Source organism: Aquila chrysaetos, chromosome W (genome assembly GCF_900496995.4).
Source record: "Aquila chrysaetos chrysaetos chromosome W, bAquChr1.4, whole genome shotgun sequence".
Lineage (NCBI taxonomy): Eukaryota > Metazoa > Chordata > Aves > Accipitriformes > Accipitridae > Aquila > Aquila chrysaetos.
In genome coordinates this window covers 1,599,753-1,621,340 of record NC_054457.1, presented here as the reverse complement: position 1 = coordinate 1,621,340, position 21,588 = coordinate 1,599,753, and the positions used below count along the sequence as shown (strand labels likewise).

Genomic DNA, 21,588 nt, shown 5'->3' with positions numbered 1-21,588 from the left:
CATTAGAAAACATCCCAGGAATACTGGCTTTTTCAGTTTGGGGCATGTTCATGAAGGTCCCAACTTTTCACATACTATTTAATAGTAATTGGAAGTGTTTTGTCTTGAATTTGTATTTTACATTACTCTCACTGGAAATCAGCTCTTGTATATCGAGTTGATATTAGTAGGACCCATGGAGAAGCAATATGTCTGCCTGTACTGTGCCCATATCTTGAGACTCGCATATGTTGGCATGATAAGCATCAAGAAGATATAAACTTCTCTGTTTTCAGAAGTTTTTCCTTCGTTTCTGTTTCTCAGCAAAATTAAGTCAGAAGCATATGTATAAGACTGCTTCTGTGAATCTTGAGGTGCCAAGGATGTCAAAGATGAACCTTCGGCTGTAAAAAAGCTTGAATTCAGTATAACTTCTTTGGTTTGTTCTGTAATTATATATTTGGTAATTGATGCTGTTAAGTGCATCCTGCCATGGTGTGGTTGGTAACCTCTGCAATTTCCCACTGTTCAAACAAGCAGATGCTTGAGGTGAAAAGTAAAACCAAAAGTTGAAAAAAATACATCTCTAGCATAGTCTCACAAATATCCAGTAGCTTTGATTTCTCCAGGTGATATTCACAAACACTGAGGGTTTTTTTTCCCCCTCTACAGAGAAGAAAGATGGGCTCTGTAAAGGACAGTTCAGAAGCAGAAGTTGATTTAGTTTAATTTAGGAACTAAATCACCTTTTAGAGGAACTAAATTTTGTCCAATGAGAGGAGGAAATCAGGATTGACTACAATGACTAGAGCAAAGTCAGTCATTGTGAATGTTTTCTTCATTAATTCCCCAAGCCCAGGCATTCTGTGGGGATATATTACATCACTAGGGACATTAGTTTAGAAATTGGGTGGGACTAGATGCACATAGAGTATATAGCATGGGTTAATAAGACAGCAGCCTGTTTAAAAGTATGACTACAAAAGCTTTTTGATGTGCCTTCTCACTTTGAGAGCTATTATCTTCTTGGGAGGCAGTGGAGGGATGCCAAAAGATCTAAGGACAGGGAGGGGAGAACTTGACAGTACTTGGTTTGTGAATGAAAGAGAAAGGAGATCTTAATAAAAGAAAAGTGACATATAAATGCTCTCTTCCAGTTTTCACCTGGCAGCTACAAAAGGGCATGCAGAGTGCCTCAGAATCATGGTGACACATGGTGCAGATGTGAAAGCCCAAGATGGTGCAGGTATGCCTCTGTGAACCTACAAATGTAACACAGTACTCTCAATTTGCCTATATAGTTCTTGATGCGCAGCGTGCAACCACAGATTTGACAACACTGCTTTTCCCTCCCACACCTCCCTGCCCCCCTCCCCCGGTGTAGGAAAAGCAGTTGTAACATTTGCAGGTGCAGGCATACTTGCTTTTCTGCACATAGAATTCAGATTCTAAAGCTCTTGAAAACTTTTGCGCTAATACTATAAATGTCAGCATTTATAGTGGAATCCAGTTGCAAAATAGTTGCTCGATTATTATTTATTTATTTTTTAAATCCCCTTCCCCGACTCTTTTTGTTAACTTCATTTGAGGTTTTGCATAGGTTAAATCAAGATCTTTGGTGTTGCTTTTATGTGTATCCAAGCTATTAACCCCATTAACTGTACAGGAGTTGCAGTATGACATTTCGTCAGGATTATGACATAGTGAAAAGAAATCATATAGGTCAAAACAGAGCTGAGAGCTATTAAGTATGCTGTTTCAGCCCTTGAAAGTCCTATGCCTTAATTACTACTCTACTAGGAGAATAATGGGAGCTGAATTTGAAACTGGCAAATTCTTCTTAATAGATTTCAGTTGTGGAATCTGTGCCCAGCATTTTCTCTGGCTAGCAGTCACCTGAATGAGCTGTCAGCATTCTGTCTCTTAAGTAATGATCTGTAAATGGTGGGCTCACAGGGTCTGTTTTGGCCACTGATTGCAGCCTGAGGGAATTTCTGTCATACATGGAAATAATTTGCCTCTATAAGGAAGTGTCTGTGATACTGGAAGAAGCATTCAGATTATACATAATGATAAGAGAATATATGTACCTGATACAGACTATTATTCAGAATTCATACTTCATCTTGCCTCAGGATTTATTAGTTGTTTGGATAATAAGAGATTGTCTACTCTCACCTGAGAGTGTTGACTCAGTATTCCTTAGGAAAAGCCTTGTCTGTAATAGTCACATTATTTACAGTGAGATTCTACTGTCACAAGTGGCTCTACTGTCTGTATTGGGTACTAAATCTTGGCTCCTTCTTTCTTCCTTACATGGATAATTTATTCTTTTGCTGTCTTGGCCCCTTTAATTTTTCAGATACTCTGTAAAATGAAACTAGAGGAGAGACTGCAATCTTTGATCATAAATCCATAGTCAGTAAATCACTGTATTGCATAACTAAATATGAGCTCACAGATGATAAGTAAATTAACAGAAAAGGGAGTCTATGAGATGCAAAACTAAGTAGGCATGTGTTCTGAGTCCACTTCTACATGCACTCTGTGGATGATACAAATTTGTTGTAGTGGTAGCTGGTGAATTTGGTTGGTTTTGCTCTTAGCACTGGGTTCCTTTTTCATTACCAAATAGCAGAAATCATGAAGACACTTGACAGACATCTCTCTGCAAGGGAGGCTGAGTAATATAGTGTCCTGGGTTCAGCTGGGATAGAGTTAATTTTTACAGGAACCTGGGAGGTGGGGGGGCATAGCCAGGGCAGCTGACCTGAACTAGCCAAGGAGCTATTCCATACCATGTGACATCATGCCCAGTATATAAATGGGGAGTGGGCCAGGGGGAGGTCTCTCTCTCAACTTTCGGTGGGGGAAGTGGCAGAGCGTTGGGTTCCGGGTGGTGAGCAGTTGCACTGTGTATCACTCGTTTTGTATACTCTTTCATTAGTACCGTTGTTGTAACTTTTTTTGTGTTGTCCCAGTAAACTGCCCTTATCTCAACCCTTGAGGTTCCAGGTTTTTTTTCTTTTCTCTCCTCCATCTCCTCCCTATCCCACCGGCGGGGAGCGGGAGGAGTGAGCGAGCGGCTGCGTGGTCCTTTGTTACCAGCTGGGCTGAAACCATGACATATAGGAAAATTGTTTTTTAAGAAACAAAACAGAACTGTGCAATCAGATTTACTTCTGCCAAGGTATATAGTCTGACACAATGTTTGTGTCATTCCTATATAGAATCATTTAGGTTGGAAAAGACCTTCAAGATCATCGAGTCCAACCATCAACCATGCCCACTAAACCATGTCCTGAAAGCTATGAAGCTATGTCTAGCTATGAAGCTAAACATTAAGATTATTCTGTTACCTGCCGGAACAACAGTCTGTCATAAATATATTCTGCTTGATGCAGGTTTTTATTTTATTTTATCTATCCTTACTTTTCATGTGTGTTGCGGTTTAACCTCACCCAGCAACTAAGCACCACACAGCTGCTCACTCAGTTCCCTTCCCACCCGGTGGGATGGGGGAGAGAATCAAAAGAAAAAGTAAAACTCATGGGTTGAGATACGAACAGTTTAATAGAACAGAAAGGAAGAAACTAATAACGATAATAATAACAATAATAAAATGACAATAATAATAATAATAAAAGGATTGGAATGTACAGATGATGCACAGTGCAATTGCGCACCACCTGCTGACCGATGCCCAGTTAGTTCCCGAGCAGTGATCCCCCCCCCCCCCACTCCCCCCAGTTTATATACTAGACATGACGTCACATGGTATGGAATACCCTTTGGCCACTTTGGGTCAGCTGCCCTGGCTGTGTCCCCTCCCAACTTCTTGTGCCCCTCCAGCCTTCTTGCTGGCTGGGCATGAGAAGCTGATTTAGTCTAAACATTACTTAGTGTCACGACCTGGACTGGACAGACCAGGGAGTCATGATGAATTCAGAATTCCCTCAGGCTAAATTAAGGTGAAAGAACACCAAAGGATCAGTTAAACATTTTATTCATGACAGAAGCAAACTGAACTTGGGAGGCATAACAGTAGGTGGCAGGGTTTCTCACAACAGTAATTGGCATGGAACTACCTCAGTAAACGAGGTAACCCGTGGTAACCATATACATGTGATACCGAAAAGCCAGTTGAAGAAACTCTCTAAAACTCGTTTTGGAGTTTTAGAAAGCAGGCATTCTTTATTGCAGCGCTGGATGCACGGGGGATAGTTCCACCTAGCGTGCATACCACAGCTTTAGCACTAACAGGTTATATAGAATAACTACTTGCATATTAATCAGATTAGTATACATATACATAAAAATGTTTGCAACTGATTATCATAGTACTGCCTACATCCGATCATGCGCAATGAAGGATCCATTTGAGTCAAAGGGCTGCTTTTACGACCACCGACCCATTTGAGATTCTGTTGTCTGTCCTTGAAGTCTTTATTCTTGTCCTTGTTCTTTGATCTTGAAGCTTAACGCAGTTTCAATCACATGTGGTCAGTTTCAACATTGTTCTCATCTAGCATACAGGAACATCTAGTCATAAGAGCCAAGAACTGCAAAACTTATGAATAATTGCTAGTTAATCACTTGACTACACTTTTGTAATTATGTCCCCGGCTACCCTTTGTCTATTGTTTCAACCATAATGTTAATATATGATCATTTATCAAAGCTCACTTACACAGTTATCTAGCAGCAAACCAGTTTTCATAGCAGGTACAAAATATTAAAACCATCAAAATATTTAGACATACCATACAGAATGTATGGAAATATGCTATCACATGAATTCAGGGAATAAGGAGATCCCTCCCATTGGGTCAGGAGGTTCAGAGCAGACCCCCTTGCTTTCTAGACTCCTCAGAGAAGGGCCCAGGGGCGGCTGGATCCGCTCTTAGTCCCAGACTTGGTCAACAGTTTTATGTCTTAAAGGGATGAGGTGTAGGGATTATGGAAAAGGAAAGAGAGAACAAGACAGAGAGAGAAAAAGGGAAAGAAAAAGATTTCACTGGTCCTGGGTCCAGCATTGGTCCAGTCAGCTGAGGGGTCCAGTTCCTGTGGGCTTGCACACCTTGGGGCTTCAGTTTGTGTCCTTTTATCAGTCTTGCCCCTCCTTCAGGCGGGCACTCAAACTCATTAGGCCAATTAGGTGTCATGAGGGGTTTGTGAACCTTTGGGACTTGGGGGTCCTTTGGGGAAGTAACTTCCCTTTCCCTGCAGAGACCTGATCTTTTGTCATGCATGGTGAGCTGCCCTGCTCAGCATATCAGAACAGCACATCAGAACTCTGCACCCTCTGGCATGCCCTCCCTGTCCTGTTGCTGATGGCTGCTGATCAGCTTCTTTTCACCTGTGGTTCCTTGCTATGCAGGGTTCATTGTTATGCAGAGTTCCTTGTTAAGCAGAACTTGCCCCACCACAATGTTTGAGACTTTCACTCTTTCAGTCTCTCACACTTAGCAACAACTGAAAACATCAGTGTGTCATCAACATTCTTCTCATACTGAACCCAAAACATAGCACTATACCAGCTACTAGGAAGACAATTAACTCTATCCCAGCTGAAACCAGGACAACGTGTTGTGATAGGAACAAGATGGATAATTCAAAATCTTGCCTTTGTCATGGAAGAGTTTATTCCTGTGCTTTGGAGTGATTGAATACTTAATTTGTTTTGCTTTTATTCATTTAGGTCACAGTGCTTTACATCTTGCAGCAAAGAACAGTCACCCTGATTGCATTAAGAGGTTACTTAAGGTAAAGTAAAAATTAAATTAATTTTGATTTTTGAATTTTTCCTTTTTTTCCTCTAGATTGGTTCCGCTAGATATTGACACATTTCCTGCTAATAATCTGCATCACACTCCTGTACTGTTGTCCTGTCTCCTTGCAATCAAGAGAGGTGCTTGAGTTTAAAGACCTTTTAGGCACTCTGAATGGATGTTAGAAAACAGTGTGGTATCTTCCCTGAGTGGTCCACAAATACAGTTTTCCCTGTTTAGCTGATCTGATATAGCAGGGTTGGGTTTCAAGCAGGTTGCAGCTTCTGTCTAACTTCCTGTCTTTTGGCTGTGTGGTTGGATGGCTTGGAAGTAGATGGGTTAAGAGGTATAGGGGAAAAGGATTTTTTCACTTGTGGTGGGATTTTGATATTGTTCTACTGGAATGCTCTCTGTGCAACTTAAAGAATCCGTTGTTGACCATAGAAATGTCTGTCAAGTTTAGAGTCAAAGGGAGAAGAAACCAAAGTAGTATAGATGCTAAAATATGGAAATACTCAAATCCTCAATGAAATGAGGCAAAGGACAGTGAGGGGTTAGAGAAGGCAGTAGCAATAATGGGGAAAGAAAATAAGAAAATCAAAACTGAAGATGAAGAGAAGATTCCATGGTGTAGAGGCTGAAGATGTGCATTAGTAAGCAAGGAGAGACATTGTCCATCTCTACTCCATTTCAGAAAGCCAGGTGGATTTTGGTGGAAGTGATCAGAGGAATGGGACAGACTTTTAGGAGCTTGGAGTTATCAGTAAGACTGTGGCTCAGACTACAGATGAAATAATGTATAACAACCCTGCTCCAGCACAGTGGTACAGAAAGAGAATGGATCCCATATCCCAACTTCCAAATTCCTTTTCCCCAGTTACCTCAGGGCTCTCCAATTGTCCCATGACTGACCCGTGTCAATGTCTCTGACAATATTCAGTACAATTTCACCGATTCCCACCTCCAGACTCATTGCAAGCTGACTCCCCTGTTCCTGCACACCTGGAAGAGGTTATCATTAACCACTGAGGCTCCCCCCTTCGGGATTTCATTGAAAATATCTACTACTTCTAATGCAAACCCATTTACAGTATTGTCGTGGTTTAACCCCAGCCAGCAACTAAGCACCACGCAGCTGCTCACTCACTTCCCCCCCACCCAGTGGGATGGGGGAGAGAATCAGAAGGAAGAAGGTAAAACTCCTGGGTTGAGATAAGAACAGTTTAATAGAACAGAAAAGAAGAAACTAATAATGATAATGATAATGATAACACTAATCAAATGACAACAGTAATAATAAAAGGATTGGAATATACAAGTGATGCACAATGCAATTGCTCACCACCCACCGACTGACGCCCAGTTAGTTCCCGAGCAGCGATTCCCCCCACCCACACTCCCCCCAGTTTATATACTAGATGTGACGTCACATGGTATGGAATACCATTTGTCCAGTTTGGGTCAGCTGTCCTGGCTGTGTCCTGTGCCAACTTCTTGTGCCCCTCCAGCTTTCTCGCTGGCTGGGCATGAGAAGCTGAAAAATCCTTGACTTCAGACTAAACACTACTTAGCAACAACTGAAAACATCAGTGTGTTATCAACATTCTTCTCATACCTAGCTCAAAAACATAGCACTATACCAGCTACTAGGAAGACAATTAACTCTATCCCAGCTGAAATCAGGACAAGTATAAACAGTGACATCAAGCTGTCGCTCAGTGTATCGCATGCAGCAACATGATCAACTAAGCAACTAGATGTGTATTTAATACCAAATATCTGCTGCCCATTCACTTACCAGCTATAACCACAGAGTGCTTTTGTTGATGTTTTGCTAATTTTATTATAATATGCAGATTTCTAAATATGTTTGTAAGTACAAATCCATTGGTAATATTCTCCACTAATTCATGCTCTTTGCATTGCTCTTTCAGTTCTGTGGACTGGCTTTGTGATATAAGCTGTTTGTATGTGTGAGGAATGTTTAATCTTAACATGCTGGAGTTGAATTAAAACAGGCTAAAAAATTATTTTATACAGGCAAAATCTTGACATTTTTGTTACAGAATGCATTAATCTATGTGAACCTGTTTTCCTAGGAAATCATAGAACTGTTCAGGCAGTGCTACATTTGAAGGTCACAAGCTCTAATGTTTGTTTTTTAGAAACCCAATATTTCAGGGTGATATCTTTTTTTTCTTTGCTATAAACTAAAACTAAATTCTTCTGTAGCAAAACAAGTCTTGATAAAGATTTGTATTTTATTTACTGATTTTTTTTTTTATTTATTACTGTATTGGGTTTGCATGGCAAGGTTTTGGTAGCTGGGGGGCCACAGGGGTGGCTTCTGTGAGAAGCTGTTAGAAGCTTCTCCTATGTCCAATAAAACCAATGCCAGCCAGCTCCAAGATGGACGCGCTGCTGGCCAAGGCCAAGCCAATCAGTGACAGTCATAGTGCCTCTGTGATAACATATTTAAGAAGGGGAAAAAAGTTGCTGTGCAACAGAAACTGCAACCGGAGAGAGGAGTGAGAATATGTGAGAGAAACAACCCTGCAGACACCAAGGTCAGTGAAGAAGGAGGGGGAGGAGATGATCCAGGCGCCAGAGCAGAGATTCCCCTGCAGCCCGTGGTGAAGACCATGGTGAGGCAGGTTGTCCCCCTGCAGCCCATGGAGGTCCGCGGTGGAGCAGATGTCCACCTGCAGCCCATGGAGGAACCCACGCCGGAGCAGGTGGGTGCCCAAAGGAGGCTGTGACCCCATAGGAAGCCCACGCTGGAGCAGGATCCTGGCAGGACCTGTGGACCCGTGGAGAGAGAGGAGCCCAGACTAGAGCAGGTGTTCTGGCAGGACTTGTGACCCTGTGGGGGACCCACGCTGGAGCAGTGTGCTCCTGAAGGACTGCACACCGTGGAAGGGACCCATGCTGGAGCAGTTTGTGAAGAACTGCAGCCCATGGGAAGGACCCACGTTGGAGAAGTTCGTGGAGGACTGTCTCCCGTGGGAGGGACCCCATGCTGGAGCAGGGGAAGAGTGTGAGGAGTCCTCCCCCTGAAGAGGATGGAGCAGCAGAGACAATGTCTGATGAACTGACCATAACCCCCATTTCATAGAATCATAGAATCGTTTAGGTTGGAAAAGACCTTTAAGATCATCGAGTCCAACTGTCATCCCAACACCACCATGCCCACTAAACCATGCCCTGAAGTGCCTTGTCTACGTGCTTTTTGAATACCTCCAGGGATGGTGACACCACCACTTCCCTGGGCAGCCTGTTCCAATGTCTGACAACCCTCTCAGTAAAGAAATTTTTTCTAATATCCAACCGAAACCTCCCCTGCCGCAACTTGAGGCCATTTCCTCCCATCCTATCTCCAGCCACCTGACAGAAGAGACCAGCACCCACCTTACTACAACCCCCTTTCAGGTAGTTGTAGAGAGCTATAAGGTCTCCCCTCAGCCTCCTTTTCTCCAGACTAAACAACCCCAGGTCCCTCAGCCGCTCCTCATAAGACTTGTGCTCCAGGCCCCTCACTAACTTGGTTGCCCTTTTCTGGACATGTTCCAGCAACTCAAAGTCTTTCCTGTAGTGAGGGGCCCAAAACTGAACACAGTACTCAAGGTGTGGCCTCACCAGGGCCGAATACAGGGGAACAATCACCTCCCTGCTCCTGCTGGCCACACATTTTCTGATACAGGCTAGGATGCCGTTGACCTTCTTGGCCACCTGGGCACACTGCTGGCTCATATTCAGCCAGCTGTCAACCAGCACCCCCAGGTCTTTTTCTGCCAGGCAGCTTTCCAGCCACTCTTCCCCAAGCCTGTAGCGCTGCATGGGGTTGGTGTGACCCAAGTGTAGGACCCAGCACTTGGCCTTGTTGAACCTCATACAATTGGCCTTGGCCCATCGATCCAGCCTGTCCAGATCCCTCTGTAGAGCCTTCCTACCCTCAAGCAGATCAACACTCCCTCCCAACTTGGTGTCATCTGCAAACTTACTGAGGGTGCACTCGATCCCCTCATCCAGATCATTGATAAAGATATTAAACAGAACTGGCCCCAATGCTGAGCCCTGGGGAACACCACTTGTGACCGGCTGCCAACTGGATTTAACCCCATTCACCACAACCCTCTGGGCTCATCCAGCCAGCCAGTTTTTCACCCAGCAAAGAGTACACTTGTCTAAGCCATGAGCCGCCATCTTCTCAAGGAGTATGCCATGAGAGACAGTGTCAAAGGCCTTGCTGAAGTCCAGGTAGACAACATCCACAGCCTTTCCCTCATCCACTAGGTGGGTCACCTGGTCATAGAAGGAGATCAGGTTGGTCAAGCAGGACCTGCCTTTCATGAACCTATACTGGCTGGGCCTGATCCCCTGTTTGTCCTGCACATGCTGTGTGAGCGCACTCAAGACGAACTGCTCCATAATCTTCCCTGGTACCAAGGTCAGGCTGACAGGCCTGTAGTTCCCTGGATCATCCCTCCCACCCTTCTTGTAAATGGGAGTCACATTGGCAAGCCTCCAGTCCTCTGGGACCTCCCCTGTTGACCAGGACTGCTGATAAATGATGGAGAGTGGCTTGGCAAGCTCCTCCGCCAGCTCCTTCAGTACTCTCGGATTTCCCCTCCCCCTGTGCTGCTCGGGGGGAGGGGGTAGAGAATTCGGGACTGAAGTTGTGCCTGGGAAGAAGGGAAGGGTGGGGGGAAGGTGTTTTGAGATTTGGTTTTATTTCTCATTACCCTACTCTGATTGAATTGGTAATAAATTTAATTAATCTTCCCCAAGTTGAGTCTGTTTTGCTCATGATGGTAATTGGTGAGTGATCTCTCCCTGTCCTTATCTCAACCCCCGAGCCTTTTGTTATATTTTCTCTCCCCTGTCCAGTTGAGGAGGGGGAGTGATAGAGCGGCTTTGGTGGGCACCTGGCGTCCAGCCAGGATCAACCCACCACAATTACTTCAAAGTCTAGATTGATCAGTAGTAGGTGGTGGCTTATAATACTACAAAATATAACTGGATTGTTGATGCTTTAGTTTTTTCAAATGAAAATTAAGCATTATTGCCTTCGACAGAACTAACTCAAGACTAATTGCCTTAGAACGTGATTGCTTTAGCTCTTACTGTAATGTAAAATATGAAGCTTTTGTGAGGCAGGGGAGAGAGTTTCTTTCCTTTTTTATTTCCTGATTTAAATTGTTCCAAAACTATAACATTTTTTAGCGATATCTCCCTCACTATGAGTGTTTCCTGTGGCTTCAGTATAAGATGGTACCAAGAAAGGAGAAGAAAGGAGAGACCAGATTGGTGGAGAGGAAACTGTGCCTTTCTTCAGTATTCTGTTTTTATTATATGGACTGAGCTTTCTGGAGTAGCTCATAAAACTTTTCTCAAAGATGTGCAGCACTCTGTCCTTAGCATCCAACATATGTTTTATTTTCTTGGTGTTTCTCTAATTGCTTTTTTTTTTTCTTCTCCTTTTTGAACTGTACAGAGTAAATGTCCAGCAGACAGTACTGACAATTCTGGGAAAACAGCTTTACATTATGCAGGTAACTTCTTTGTTGAAAGCTTGTACTATCTATTTTGTTGTGCATTATATTCCTAGCTCTTCAGCCTGGTGGAGCTTTTTAGGTTCTAATTGCATAAATCTAGTGACTCCACCTGATGGTTTACAAATTTCAGGTATTTTTTTAGATAAATACTGAATTTCAGTTAATTACAGTTAACAAGTTCACACTTGCAAGTGCAAAGTCATTGGAATACTTAAGATTAGGTTGATTCTGATTTCAGTCCTTAAAGATTATATCTTCTCATGCAGAAATATAGCCAATATTCATGGTCCAAATTAGCATGAACAGCTTGCTGTTCATGTTTTAGCCTTTCTCTCCTTCCTTCTTAAAACAGAGAAATACAGTTTAATTTGTTTTTCTTGGACCCCGTTGTAATGCTGCAATATTGCAAGTGGAAGTGCAGAACACAAATTTTGAAAAGGGGGTTTAATGGACTTTCTTGCTTGTCTTTTTTTTTTTTTTTTTTTAGCTGCATGTGGTTGTCTTCAGGCAGTTCAACTTCTGTGTGAACACAAATGTCCAATTAACGTCAAAGATTTGGTATGTACCTCTTCTCCCATTGTGTACTTCAAAGCTTTTACCACCCTCCACTCCAGTCAATCTCAGGTGCAGCAGTTCAAAGCAATACTATGCTTATATTTCTTCTTGGATTTCTCTGGCAGAGGAAGTCCCTTTTGCAGCTTGCCATAGCAGAGGTGGGTGAGTATTTCACAGTCTAATACAGTAGCGGCAGGATTTGCTGCTCATTATATTGAGGCATTGGTACAAGTAGCTAGATTCAATTCTGATATATTCAAAACATGATTAAAAGTCTTCCCATTGACTCCAGTAGGCTGTGGAAAAGGCCTGTTATGTGGCCAATTGCTGTGAAATGCTCGCAAAGGTGGTCAGGCACTGGAACTGGTACCCAGAGAGGTCATAGTGTCTCTGGCTTTGGAGATGCTTAAAACTTGACTGAATGAGTCTCTGAGCAATGTACTGTAGCTTGAAGTTTGCCTAGTTCTGGATTGAGGGCAGAGGGGTGTCGTGGTTTCAGCCCAGCCGGTAACAAAGGACCACGCAGCCGCTCGCTCACTCCTCCCGCCCCCTCCGGTGGGATAGGGGGGAGACGGAGGAGAGAAAAGAAAAAAAACCTGGAACCTCGAGGGTTGGGATAAGGGCAGTTTACTGGGACAACGCAAAAAAAGTTACAACAACAACGACGGTACTAATGAAAGAGTATACAGAAAAGAGTGATGCACAGTGCAACTGCTCACCACCCGGGACCCGACGCTCCGTCACTTCCCCCACCGAAAGTCGAGAGCAGGAGAACCCTCCCCCTGGCCCACTCCCCATGTATATACTGAGCATGATGTCACATGGTATGGAATAGCTCCTTGGCTAGTTCAGGTCAGCTGCCCCGGCTATGCCCCCCCACCTCCCAGGTTCCTGTAAAAATTAACTCTATCCCAGCTGAACCCAGGACATTATCCACCCCTTATTCTATACCATTTACATCATGCCCAGATCTTACATTTTCCAATCAACCACTACCACTTTCCTTGTCTTATATATAGATATATATGTATATGGACACCCCCCCACACACACACACACATACAAATAGTATTCCCTTAGTCAATGGGTTATCCCTCCAATGTGTCCATCAATTTTATTTAGTCCATGACTTTGAGGCTCCATATGTTGTAACACTTCTTCAGGATAAGAGAGATGGTGTGAGGTGTTGGGTTGTTGTATGCTGTCTCTGGAACTTCTGGCTGGTACATTTGATGCAACCCACACCCTTGGTCTGCAGGTCGAAGATGTTGATCTTGAGGAAATTGCTGGGCGCCAGTTCAAGTTCTATCACTGTTGTTCTTGGCTCAGTTTCAAAGTCCATCCTTCAGTCATTTGGGTAATTCTTACAGTAATACCCTTGATATGGCATATAGACACTATAGATACAATGACATACATTGGCAGGTTATTTAGCAGTTAAATATCATACAGCCTAGTTCACTGGCTATTCTCTCCCAAAATCAAATCTCCCTGAGGTACACATCAAACTTCCCCATCCTTCTGCATCACCCACCAGGTGTACCCAGGTCCCTGAGCAAAAACCACCCCTTGGATGGGTTTGTCTCTGCTTGAGGGAGGACTAACCCAGACTGTCTTTCCTAACATACTCCTCATGTGCACTACAGGAACTTTATCCCCTTCTACAGTATGTGGAAGTCTTGGTTGGGCGGGGCCCGCCCGATTGGTGGATCCTCTAGTATTAACTAACCAGGTGGCTTTTGTTAAATGTGTATCCCAATGTTTGAAAGTTCCACCCCCCATTGCTCTCAATGTAGTTTTCAGCAGTCCATTGTATCGTTCGATTTTTCCGGAGGCTGGTGCGTGATAAGGGATGTGATATACCCACTCAATGCCATGTTCTTTGGCCCAGGTGTCTATGAGGTTGTTTCGGAAGTGAGTCCCGTTGTCTGACTCGATTCTTTCTGGGGTACCGTGTTGCCATAAGACTTTCTCTTCAAGGCCCAGGATAGTGTTCTGGGCAGTGGCGTGGGACACAGGATATGTTTCCAGCCATCCAGTGGTTGCTTCCACCATTGTAAGCACATGGCACTTGCCTTGGCGGGTTCGTGGGAGTGTGATGTAGTCAATCTGCCAGGCCTCCCACTGTTTATATTTCAGCCATCGCCCTCCATACGACAGGGGTTTCAGTCGCTTGGCTTGCTTAATTGCAGCACATGTTTCACATTCATGGATAACCTGTGCGATAGTGTCCATGGTTAAGTCCACCCCTCGATCGCGAGCCCATCTATATGTTGCATCTCTTCCCTGATGGCCCGAGGTATCATGGGCCCACTGAGCCATAAATAGCTCACCCCTACGTTGCCAGTCCAGGTCCACCTGAGACACTTCAATCTTGGCGGCCTGATCTGCCTGCTGGTTGTTTTGATGTTCTTCAGTGGCCCGACTCTTGGGTACATGAGCATCTACGTGGCGTACTTTTACCACTAGCTTCTCTATCCGAACAGCAATATCTTGCCACAGTGCGGCAGCCCAGATGAGTTTACCTCTGCGCTGCCAATTGCTCTTCTTCCATTGCTGTAGCCACCCCCATAGGGCATTTGCCACCATCCATGAGTCGGTATAGAGATAGAGCACTGGCCACTTTTCTCTTTCAGCAATGTCTAACGCTAGCTGGATGGCTTTCACCTCTGCAAACTGACTTGATTCACCTTCTCCTTCAGCAGTTTCTGCGACTAGTCGTGTAGGACTCCATACAGCAGCCTTCCACCTCCGATGTTTTCCCACAATGCGGCAGGACCCATCAGTGAACAGGGCATATTGCCTCTCATTTTCTGGCAGTTTATTATACAGCGGGGCCTCCTCAGCCCGTGTCACCTCCTCCTCTGGCGACATTCCAAAATTTTTGCCTTCTGGCCAGTCCATGATCACTTCCACAATTCCTGGGCGACTGGGGTTTCCTATGCGAGCCCTTTGTGTGATCAGTGCGGCCCACTTACTCCACGTGGCATCAGTTGCATGATGTGTAGAGGAGACCCTCCCTTTGAACATCCAGCCCATCACTGGCAGTCAGGGTGCTAAGAGGAGCTGTGTTGCAGTACCAACCACTTCTGAGGCGGCTCGAACTCCTTCATATGCTGCCAATATCTCTTTTTCAGTTGGAGTATAGCGAGCCTCGGATCCTCTGTATCCCCGACTCCAAAACCCCAGGGGTCGGCCTCGGGTCTCCCCAGGTGCTTTCTGCCAGAGGCTCCAGGTAGGGCCATTCTCCCCCGCTGCAGTGTAGAGCACATTTATAACATCTTGTCCTGCCCGGACTGGCCCAAGAGCTACTGCATGAACAATCTCCCGCTTAATTTGTTCAAAAGCTTGTCGTTGCTCAGGCCCCCATTTAAAATCATTCTTCTTCCGGGTCACTTGGTAGAGAGGACTTACAATTTGACTGTAATTTGGAATATGCATTCTCCAAAAGCCCACAACACCTAAGAAAGCCTGTGTTTCCTTTTTATTGGTTAGTGGAGACATAGCTGCTATTTTGTTGATCACATCCATAGGGATCTGACGACGCCCGTCTTGCCATTTTACTCCTAAGAACTGGATCTCCTGTGCAGGTCCCTTGACCTTACTTTCTTTTATGGCAAAACCAGCCTTCAAAAGGATTTGGATTATTTTCTTCCCTTTCTCAAAAACTTCTTCTGCCGTGTTGCCCCATACGATGATGTCATCAATGTATTGCAGGTGCTCTGGAGCTTCACCTTTTTCCAGTGCAGCCTGGATCAGTCCATGGCAAATAGTGGGGCTGTGTTTCCACCCCTGGGGCAGTCGATTCCAGGTGTACTGGACACCCCTCCAAGTAAAGGCAAACTGTGGCCTGCACTCCGCTGCCAAAGGGATGGAAAAAAATGCATTAGCAATGTCAATTGTGGCATACCACTTAGCTGCCTTTGATTCCAGTTCATATTGAAGCTCTAACATATCTGGCACAGCAGCGCTCAGTGGTGGCGTGACTTCATTCAGCCCACGATAATCTACTGTTAGTCTCCATTCCCCATTAGATTTCCGCACGGGCCACATGGGACTATTAAAGGGTGAGTGAGTCTTGCTGATCACTCCTTGACTCTCCAATTGGCAAATCAGCTTATGGATGGGGATCAGGGAATCTCGGTTGGTGCGATATTGCCGCCGGTGCACCGTCGTGGTAGCAATTGGCACCTGTTGCTCTTCAACCTTCAGCAACCCCACAACCGAAGGGTCTTGAGAGAGACCAGGCAGGGTAGACAGCTGTTCAATCTCCTCCGTCTCCAATGCAGCTATGCCAAAAGCCCAACGGTACCCTTTTGGGTCCTTGAAATATCCCCTCCTGAGATAATCTATACCAAGGATGCACGGGGCCTCTGGGCCAGTTGCAATGGGGTGTTTATGCCAGTCATTCCCGGTTAGACTCATTTCAGCTTCCAATACGGTTAGCTCTTGGGATCCCCCTGTCACACCAGAGATACAGATGGGTTCTGCCCCTTTATAACTTGATGGCATTAGGGTGCATTGTGCACCAGTGTCTACTAGAGCCTTATATTCCTGTGGGTCTGATGTGCCAGGCCATCGAATCCACACTGTCCAGTAGACTCGGTTGTCCCTCTCCTCCACCTGGCTGGAGGCAGGGCCCCTCTAATCCTGGTTAGAATATTCTTTACTCACTTTTCGCACACGTGAATCAGAAGTCCCTTCAAGAGGATCAGAAATGAGATCAGCCCATCTACTGCATCTGGGGGACTGCTCACAGGAAACTGGAGCAGCAGTTTTCCAAGAAGAATCCTCTTTTCTGATTGCTTTTTCTCGCAACTCCCGTACCCGTGCATCCAGGACTGAGGTAGGTTTTCCATCCCACTTCCTCATGTCCTCTCCATGGTCACGCAGGTAAAACCACAGGTTAGCCCATCGTGTGTACTTTCTCTCTCCTCTCTCTTGGGCAGAGGAATGCTTACTCCCAATAGCTGCGATGCGGGCCTGTACAGGTGGGGAGGAAGACATATCCACTTTGAATTGCTGGAACTCTCGGGACAATTCCTCTACAGCCGAGACACAGGCCCATAGGGAGGAAGAGAGACTTCCTTCGTATTGCCGGAGTTGGACAGCCAATTCATCCACCGTTTGTCCATGGCCTTCTTTCCAGGACATTACTGCCAATGAGTTGGCATAGGTTGGTGGTGCACTTCGTAGAAACTTCCGCCACATGGGTTGTGTGCATTGGACTTCATCTGGGTCTATGGGTGACTGCGCATTTTCTGGATCATTATAAATCACCTCCAGCACGGCTAATTCCCTCAGGTACTGGATACCTCTCTCCATGGTGGTCCACTTGCCTTGGTGACATGTAACTTCATCCTTGAAGGGGTATCTTTCCTTCACACCTAACAGAAGTCGCCTCCAGAGGCTGAGGACTTGTGTTTTTCTCCCAATCGCCTTGTCGATGCCCCCTTCCCTAGACAGAGATCCCAGCTGCTTGGCTTCCTTACCCTCTAATTCCACACTACTAGCCCCATTATCCCAGCATCGGAGCAGCCAGGTAACAATGTGCTCACCTGGGTGGCGGCTAAAATCTTTTCGCATGTCACGCAACTCACTCAGGGATAGAGATCGGGTGATTATTTCAGGTTCTGCCTCTTCCTCCTGTTCTCGTGATGACCCTGGTTCATCTTCATCTCTCACTCAGCGAACTGATTTCTTTGTGTGTTTCTTTTTCTGTACAGGGGCGACTGATACCGGCACAGGTTGGTTCTCTGGTTTAGCTGCAGTATCTGTCACTGCGGTTGGGGTAGCCGCGCTGCCTGTTGCCGGGGTAGGGGTAGTCACGGTGCCTGCTGTAGGGGTAGGGGTAGCCACGGTGCCTGCTGTCCTGTTTTCCATCTTTTCCCCCTTTTCTCCCTGAGGGTGCTGCCTAATATCAAGCAGTGTTTGGTAGATACTGGCCAGGGCCCAGCACAGTGCTGCGAGTTGTACGTCTTTGGAATAGCCACAGCATTTTTCTTTCAAATATTCTACCACTTCATGAGGGTTCTGTAGTTGTTTGGGAGTGAACTTCCAAGCCACTGGAGGTGAGAAGCTCTCTAGATACCTGCCCATATCCTCCCACATGCCGTGCCACCCATGAATATCCAGCTTTGGGGCAGATCTCTGGGTGGTACTCTTAAAGAGCCTTTTTGTAGCCCTAAACAAGACCTGAAACATATTCAGGAGGCATAGCACTAACAGCACACTGGCTTGCGCATCCCAAGGATATTCAAAATTCTCAAAAGCTGTTGTAATTAGTCGGAAGGAGAGAAGGGAGGCGAACGGACGGGGGGAAGTATCCCCCCCTAACTCCCCCATGGATTGGCTGTGATTACCAATAAAATCCGATAGAAGGTGCCCAAAGTATGGAAATGATATCACTGCCTCATACAGATACCAGCTTAATCTCATGACCAGTGATGTAATCATTTCACAAGTCGACATTGCCCAGTACAGCAAAATGATAATCCCAATCACTCTCCCAGAGGTGAGAAACGTAACTACAGGCAATACATAGAGCATATAAGGACTTCCAAAACGCCACCATGTAAACAAATTAATCAACATTGTGACTAACATCTATTTATCTAATATAAGGAAGGCGTATGACAAATTTGTTTCAACACGCTCTAGCCAGATCTATCGTTATCTCAACCCTTCGTGCCCCACGTTGGGCGCCAAAAAGGACTGTCGTGGTTTCAGCCCAGCCGGTAACAAAGGACCACGCAGCCGCTCGCTCACTCCTCCCGCCCCCTCCGGTGGGATAGGGGGGGAGACGGAGGAGAGAAAAGAAAAAAAAAACTGGAACCTCGAGGGTTGAGGTAAGGGCAGTTTACTGGGACAACGCAAAAAAAGTTACAACAACAACGACGGTACTAATGAAAGAGTATACAGAAAAGAGTGATGCACAGTGCAACTGCTCACCACCCGGGACCCGACGCTCCGCCACTTCCCCCAACGAAAGTCAAGAGCAGGAGAGCCCTCCCCCCGGCCCACTCCCCATTTATATACTGATCATGATGTCACATGGTATGGAATAGCTCCTTGGCTAGTTCAGGTCAGCTGCCCCGGCTATGCCCCCCCACCTCCCAGGTTCCTGTAAAAATTAACTCTATCCCAGCTGAACCCAGGACAAGGGGGAAAACTCCAGATGACTTCTAAAGATGTCTTCCAACTAAGTTATTCTGTGATTATGTGAAATGTTGTATTTTTGCCTTGTAGTTAGGTAAAAATATCATTTTTGTTGTAGAGCTACATAGAGGTATTGTGTAGTTCCAAAATCATCATGTTATAGCATTAAGCAAACAGCAAAGGGAGTACAGACAGCAAAAAGCATGCTAATGCTTTGCATCCCCCATGGTCAAAGAAGTAATTAAAGTAAACCCAGCTACATTTATGGTACACGAGAAAAATGTAATGATAGCACCTTGTTTGTGCTATGTAGAAGGCAAGTTTGTAGCTGACCTTTAAATCTCAGAGTGATATTTGTAAGTGGATGGATTATTGTTCATAGTTCTTTTTTGTTGGTTTTTTTTAAATGCATTCATAGGATGAGAACATACCTCTGCTGCTTGCAGTACAAAATGGTCATACGGAAGTCTGCAAATACCTTCTGGATCATGGAGCAGACATCAACACCAGGGATAAAAATGGAAGGTACAGCAGGTTAATGTGTTAATTCTTCCCCAAAGCTGACTATCAAATGAAGCTCTCTTACCAAATCCTTCCCAAAATAGTTGTTGTTATGTGAAATAATGCCTCCTTTACTAGACAGCATATCCTGATTGTTGAGCAGGCTTACAGAATTCTGCCTAAAGGGAAAGGCAAAACAGAAACTATGCAACTATAAAACTAGATGTGCCTGTAAGATTTTTTTTTCCCTGGGCTAGCAGAGCAGTAAATCCCATTTTTAAATAATTTCTACAAAGATCTGATTGATAACACTTACCCACACATCACTTTGTGTCCCAGTTTTAAATGCTGCTCTGTTCTTGGCATGAGTTAGTTTCTCCAGCTTAAATCCTAAAACTATTACTTGGGAGCGAATTCTGTGGAGGGTTCTTTTTTCTACCATAATGCAGCCACAGCAGCAAGAGAAAAATACAGTAAAGCTATATAGTGGAGATGCTGTCATCTTAGAAGGTGCCATTTAGAGATTTGTTGCGTTAATAGATATCTAGTGTGTCAGAAAACTGTTTTTAAAAAAGCAACATCCTTATTGTGAAAAATTAACTTGTTTTGATGATACTGATGAAGTTCAAGAGTCTTTGAAAATTATGGACTGTTTTATAAACAGTTGGTTAAACAGTGAAGGTAAAGCAGGATGCTGAGAAGACTTGGCACTTACACCTGATAGCAATATTGATTATTGTATGTGAAACAATGTCCATATTGTTCTTTGGCAATACCTGGGAGGATAAGGCTGGGCCCTAACTTGTTTTTTATCACTCTGAAGTTTATTAGTGCACCCTTTGTTTTCAGTTGTCTAAATAAAACCCCTTTGTCATCTTGGTTGGTTCAAATGGCCTCATCAGTGCTTTGAACCTGAGGTGCTCCCCACTGGGACCTCTGCCTTCCCCTTACTCTACTGTTTAATCAACGGACAGTGTTAAGAGTTTCTAGTTTAATTGGATGAAGGTGTTTCTGTCATAGATAGTACAGGCTTGCGTTTTTGTATTTTCTTTTTTAAGAAAGTACTGTGTGTACAAGCAAGGAAAATGATATAACATGGAATATACTATTTTACTTCTCCCTTTCCTTCTGGTAAGGAGAGTGACTACTCTTGCATCTCCTGTTCACAGAAGTAGTTAAGTTTTTACTGAAAAAGGAGAAGCCTTATTGGGAGAGGAAGGGGAGAACCTTTGAAAACAGCATGTTGTATTGGGTTTGCGTGGCAAGGTTTTGGTAGCAGGGGGGCTACAGGGGTGGCTTCTGTGAGAAGCTGCTGGAAGCTTCCCCTATGTCCGATAAAACCAATGCCAGCCGTCTCCAAGATGGACCCGCCGCTGGTCAAGGCTGAGCCAATCAGCGACCGTGGTAGCACCTCTGTGATAACATATTTAAGAAGGGGAAAAAAGTTTCTGTGCAACAGCAACCAGAAGAGAGAGGAGTGAGAATGTGACAGGAACAACTCTGCAGACACCAAGGTGTCACGACCCGGGCTGGACAGACCAGGGAGGTAAACCACACATTTTTTAGATGAGCTTCGAATGGAGGGGCAGGTTTTATATATGAGGGAGGAAGTTCTTGAGTTAACTGGATGTCACGCAGTTCTTGTATTTGGAGTGGTTTAGGCGCTCCCTCTTCTATTTGGCATGTGTGACAATAATGATCTAGCTGTGCATACCATTTCCTTATGGTTTCTTGCTGTGCAACTCCTACAGGGAGTGGGGTCCCCGTAAATATCAGTTTTAAAACCTTAAAGGGGCCTCTTAGGATAATTGGTTGTTGCCGTATAATTTTTTCCACCTATTGCAAAGCTAGGTTGACCACAAAGAGGCCCTTTTCCCAAACTGAGTATCATTTCTCTGCATCTTTAAAGCTACGTGAATAGAATCCAATAGGCCGAGTCGGGCCTTCGGGTCCATGCTGCCACATATGTACTGATAGCCCATGGATTGCAAAACCCCATTCAATGCAGAGTGGGTCTGTTGGATGAATTGGCCTCAAGGCCTGGTATACCCCAGCTTTGAAAATTAGCA

General features: G+C 44.8%; 1 protein-coding gene across 1 annotated transcript in view; it reads left to right on the top strand.

Annotated features, from left to right (window-relative positions):
• The first annotated feature begins 1,142 nt into the window (after positions 1–1,142).
• The window catches only part of LOC121232773 (ankycorbin-like), a 41,303-nt gene continuing 20,857 nt past the window's right edge, over positions 1,143–21,588 (top strand). The window contains exons 1-6 of the mRNA XM_041121202.1: positions 1,143–1,225; positions 5,681–5,745; positions 11,245–11,302; positions 11,793–11,863; positions 11,986–12,018; positions 19,437–19,543. Of these exons, the coding sequence (XP_040977136.1) occupies positions 1,183–1,225; positions 5,681–5,745; positions 11,245–11,302; positions 11,793–11,863; positions 11,986–12,018; positions 19,437–19,543 (377 nt within the window). The 5' untranslated portion in view covers positions 1,143–1,182. The remainder of the gene's footprint in view (positions 1,226–5,680; positions 5,746–11,244; positions 11,303–11,792; positions 11,864–11,985; positions 12,019–19,436; positions 19,544–21,588) is intronic.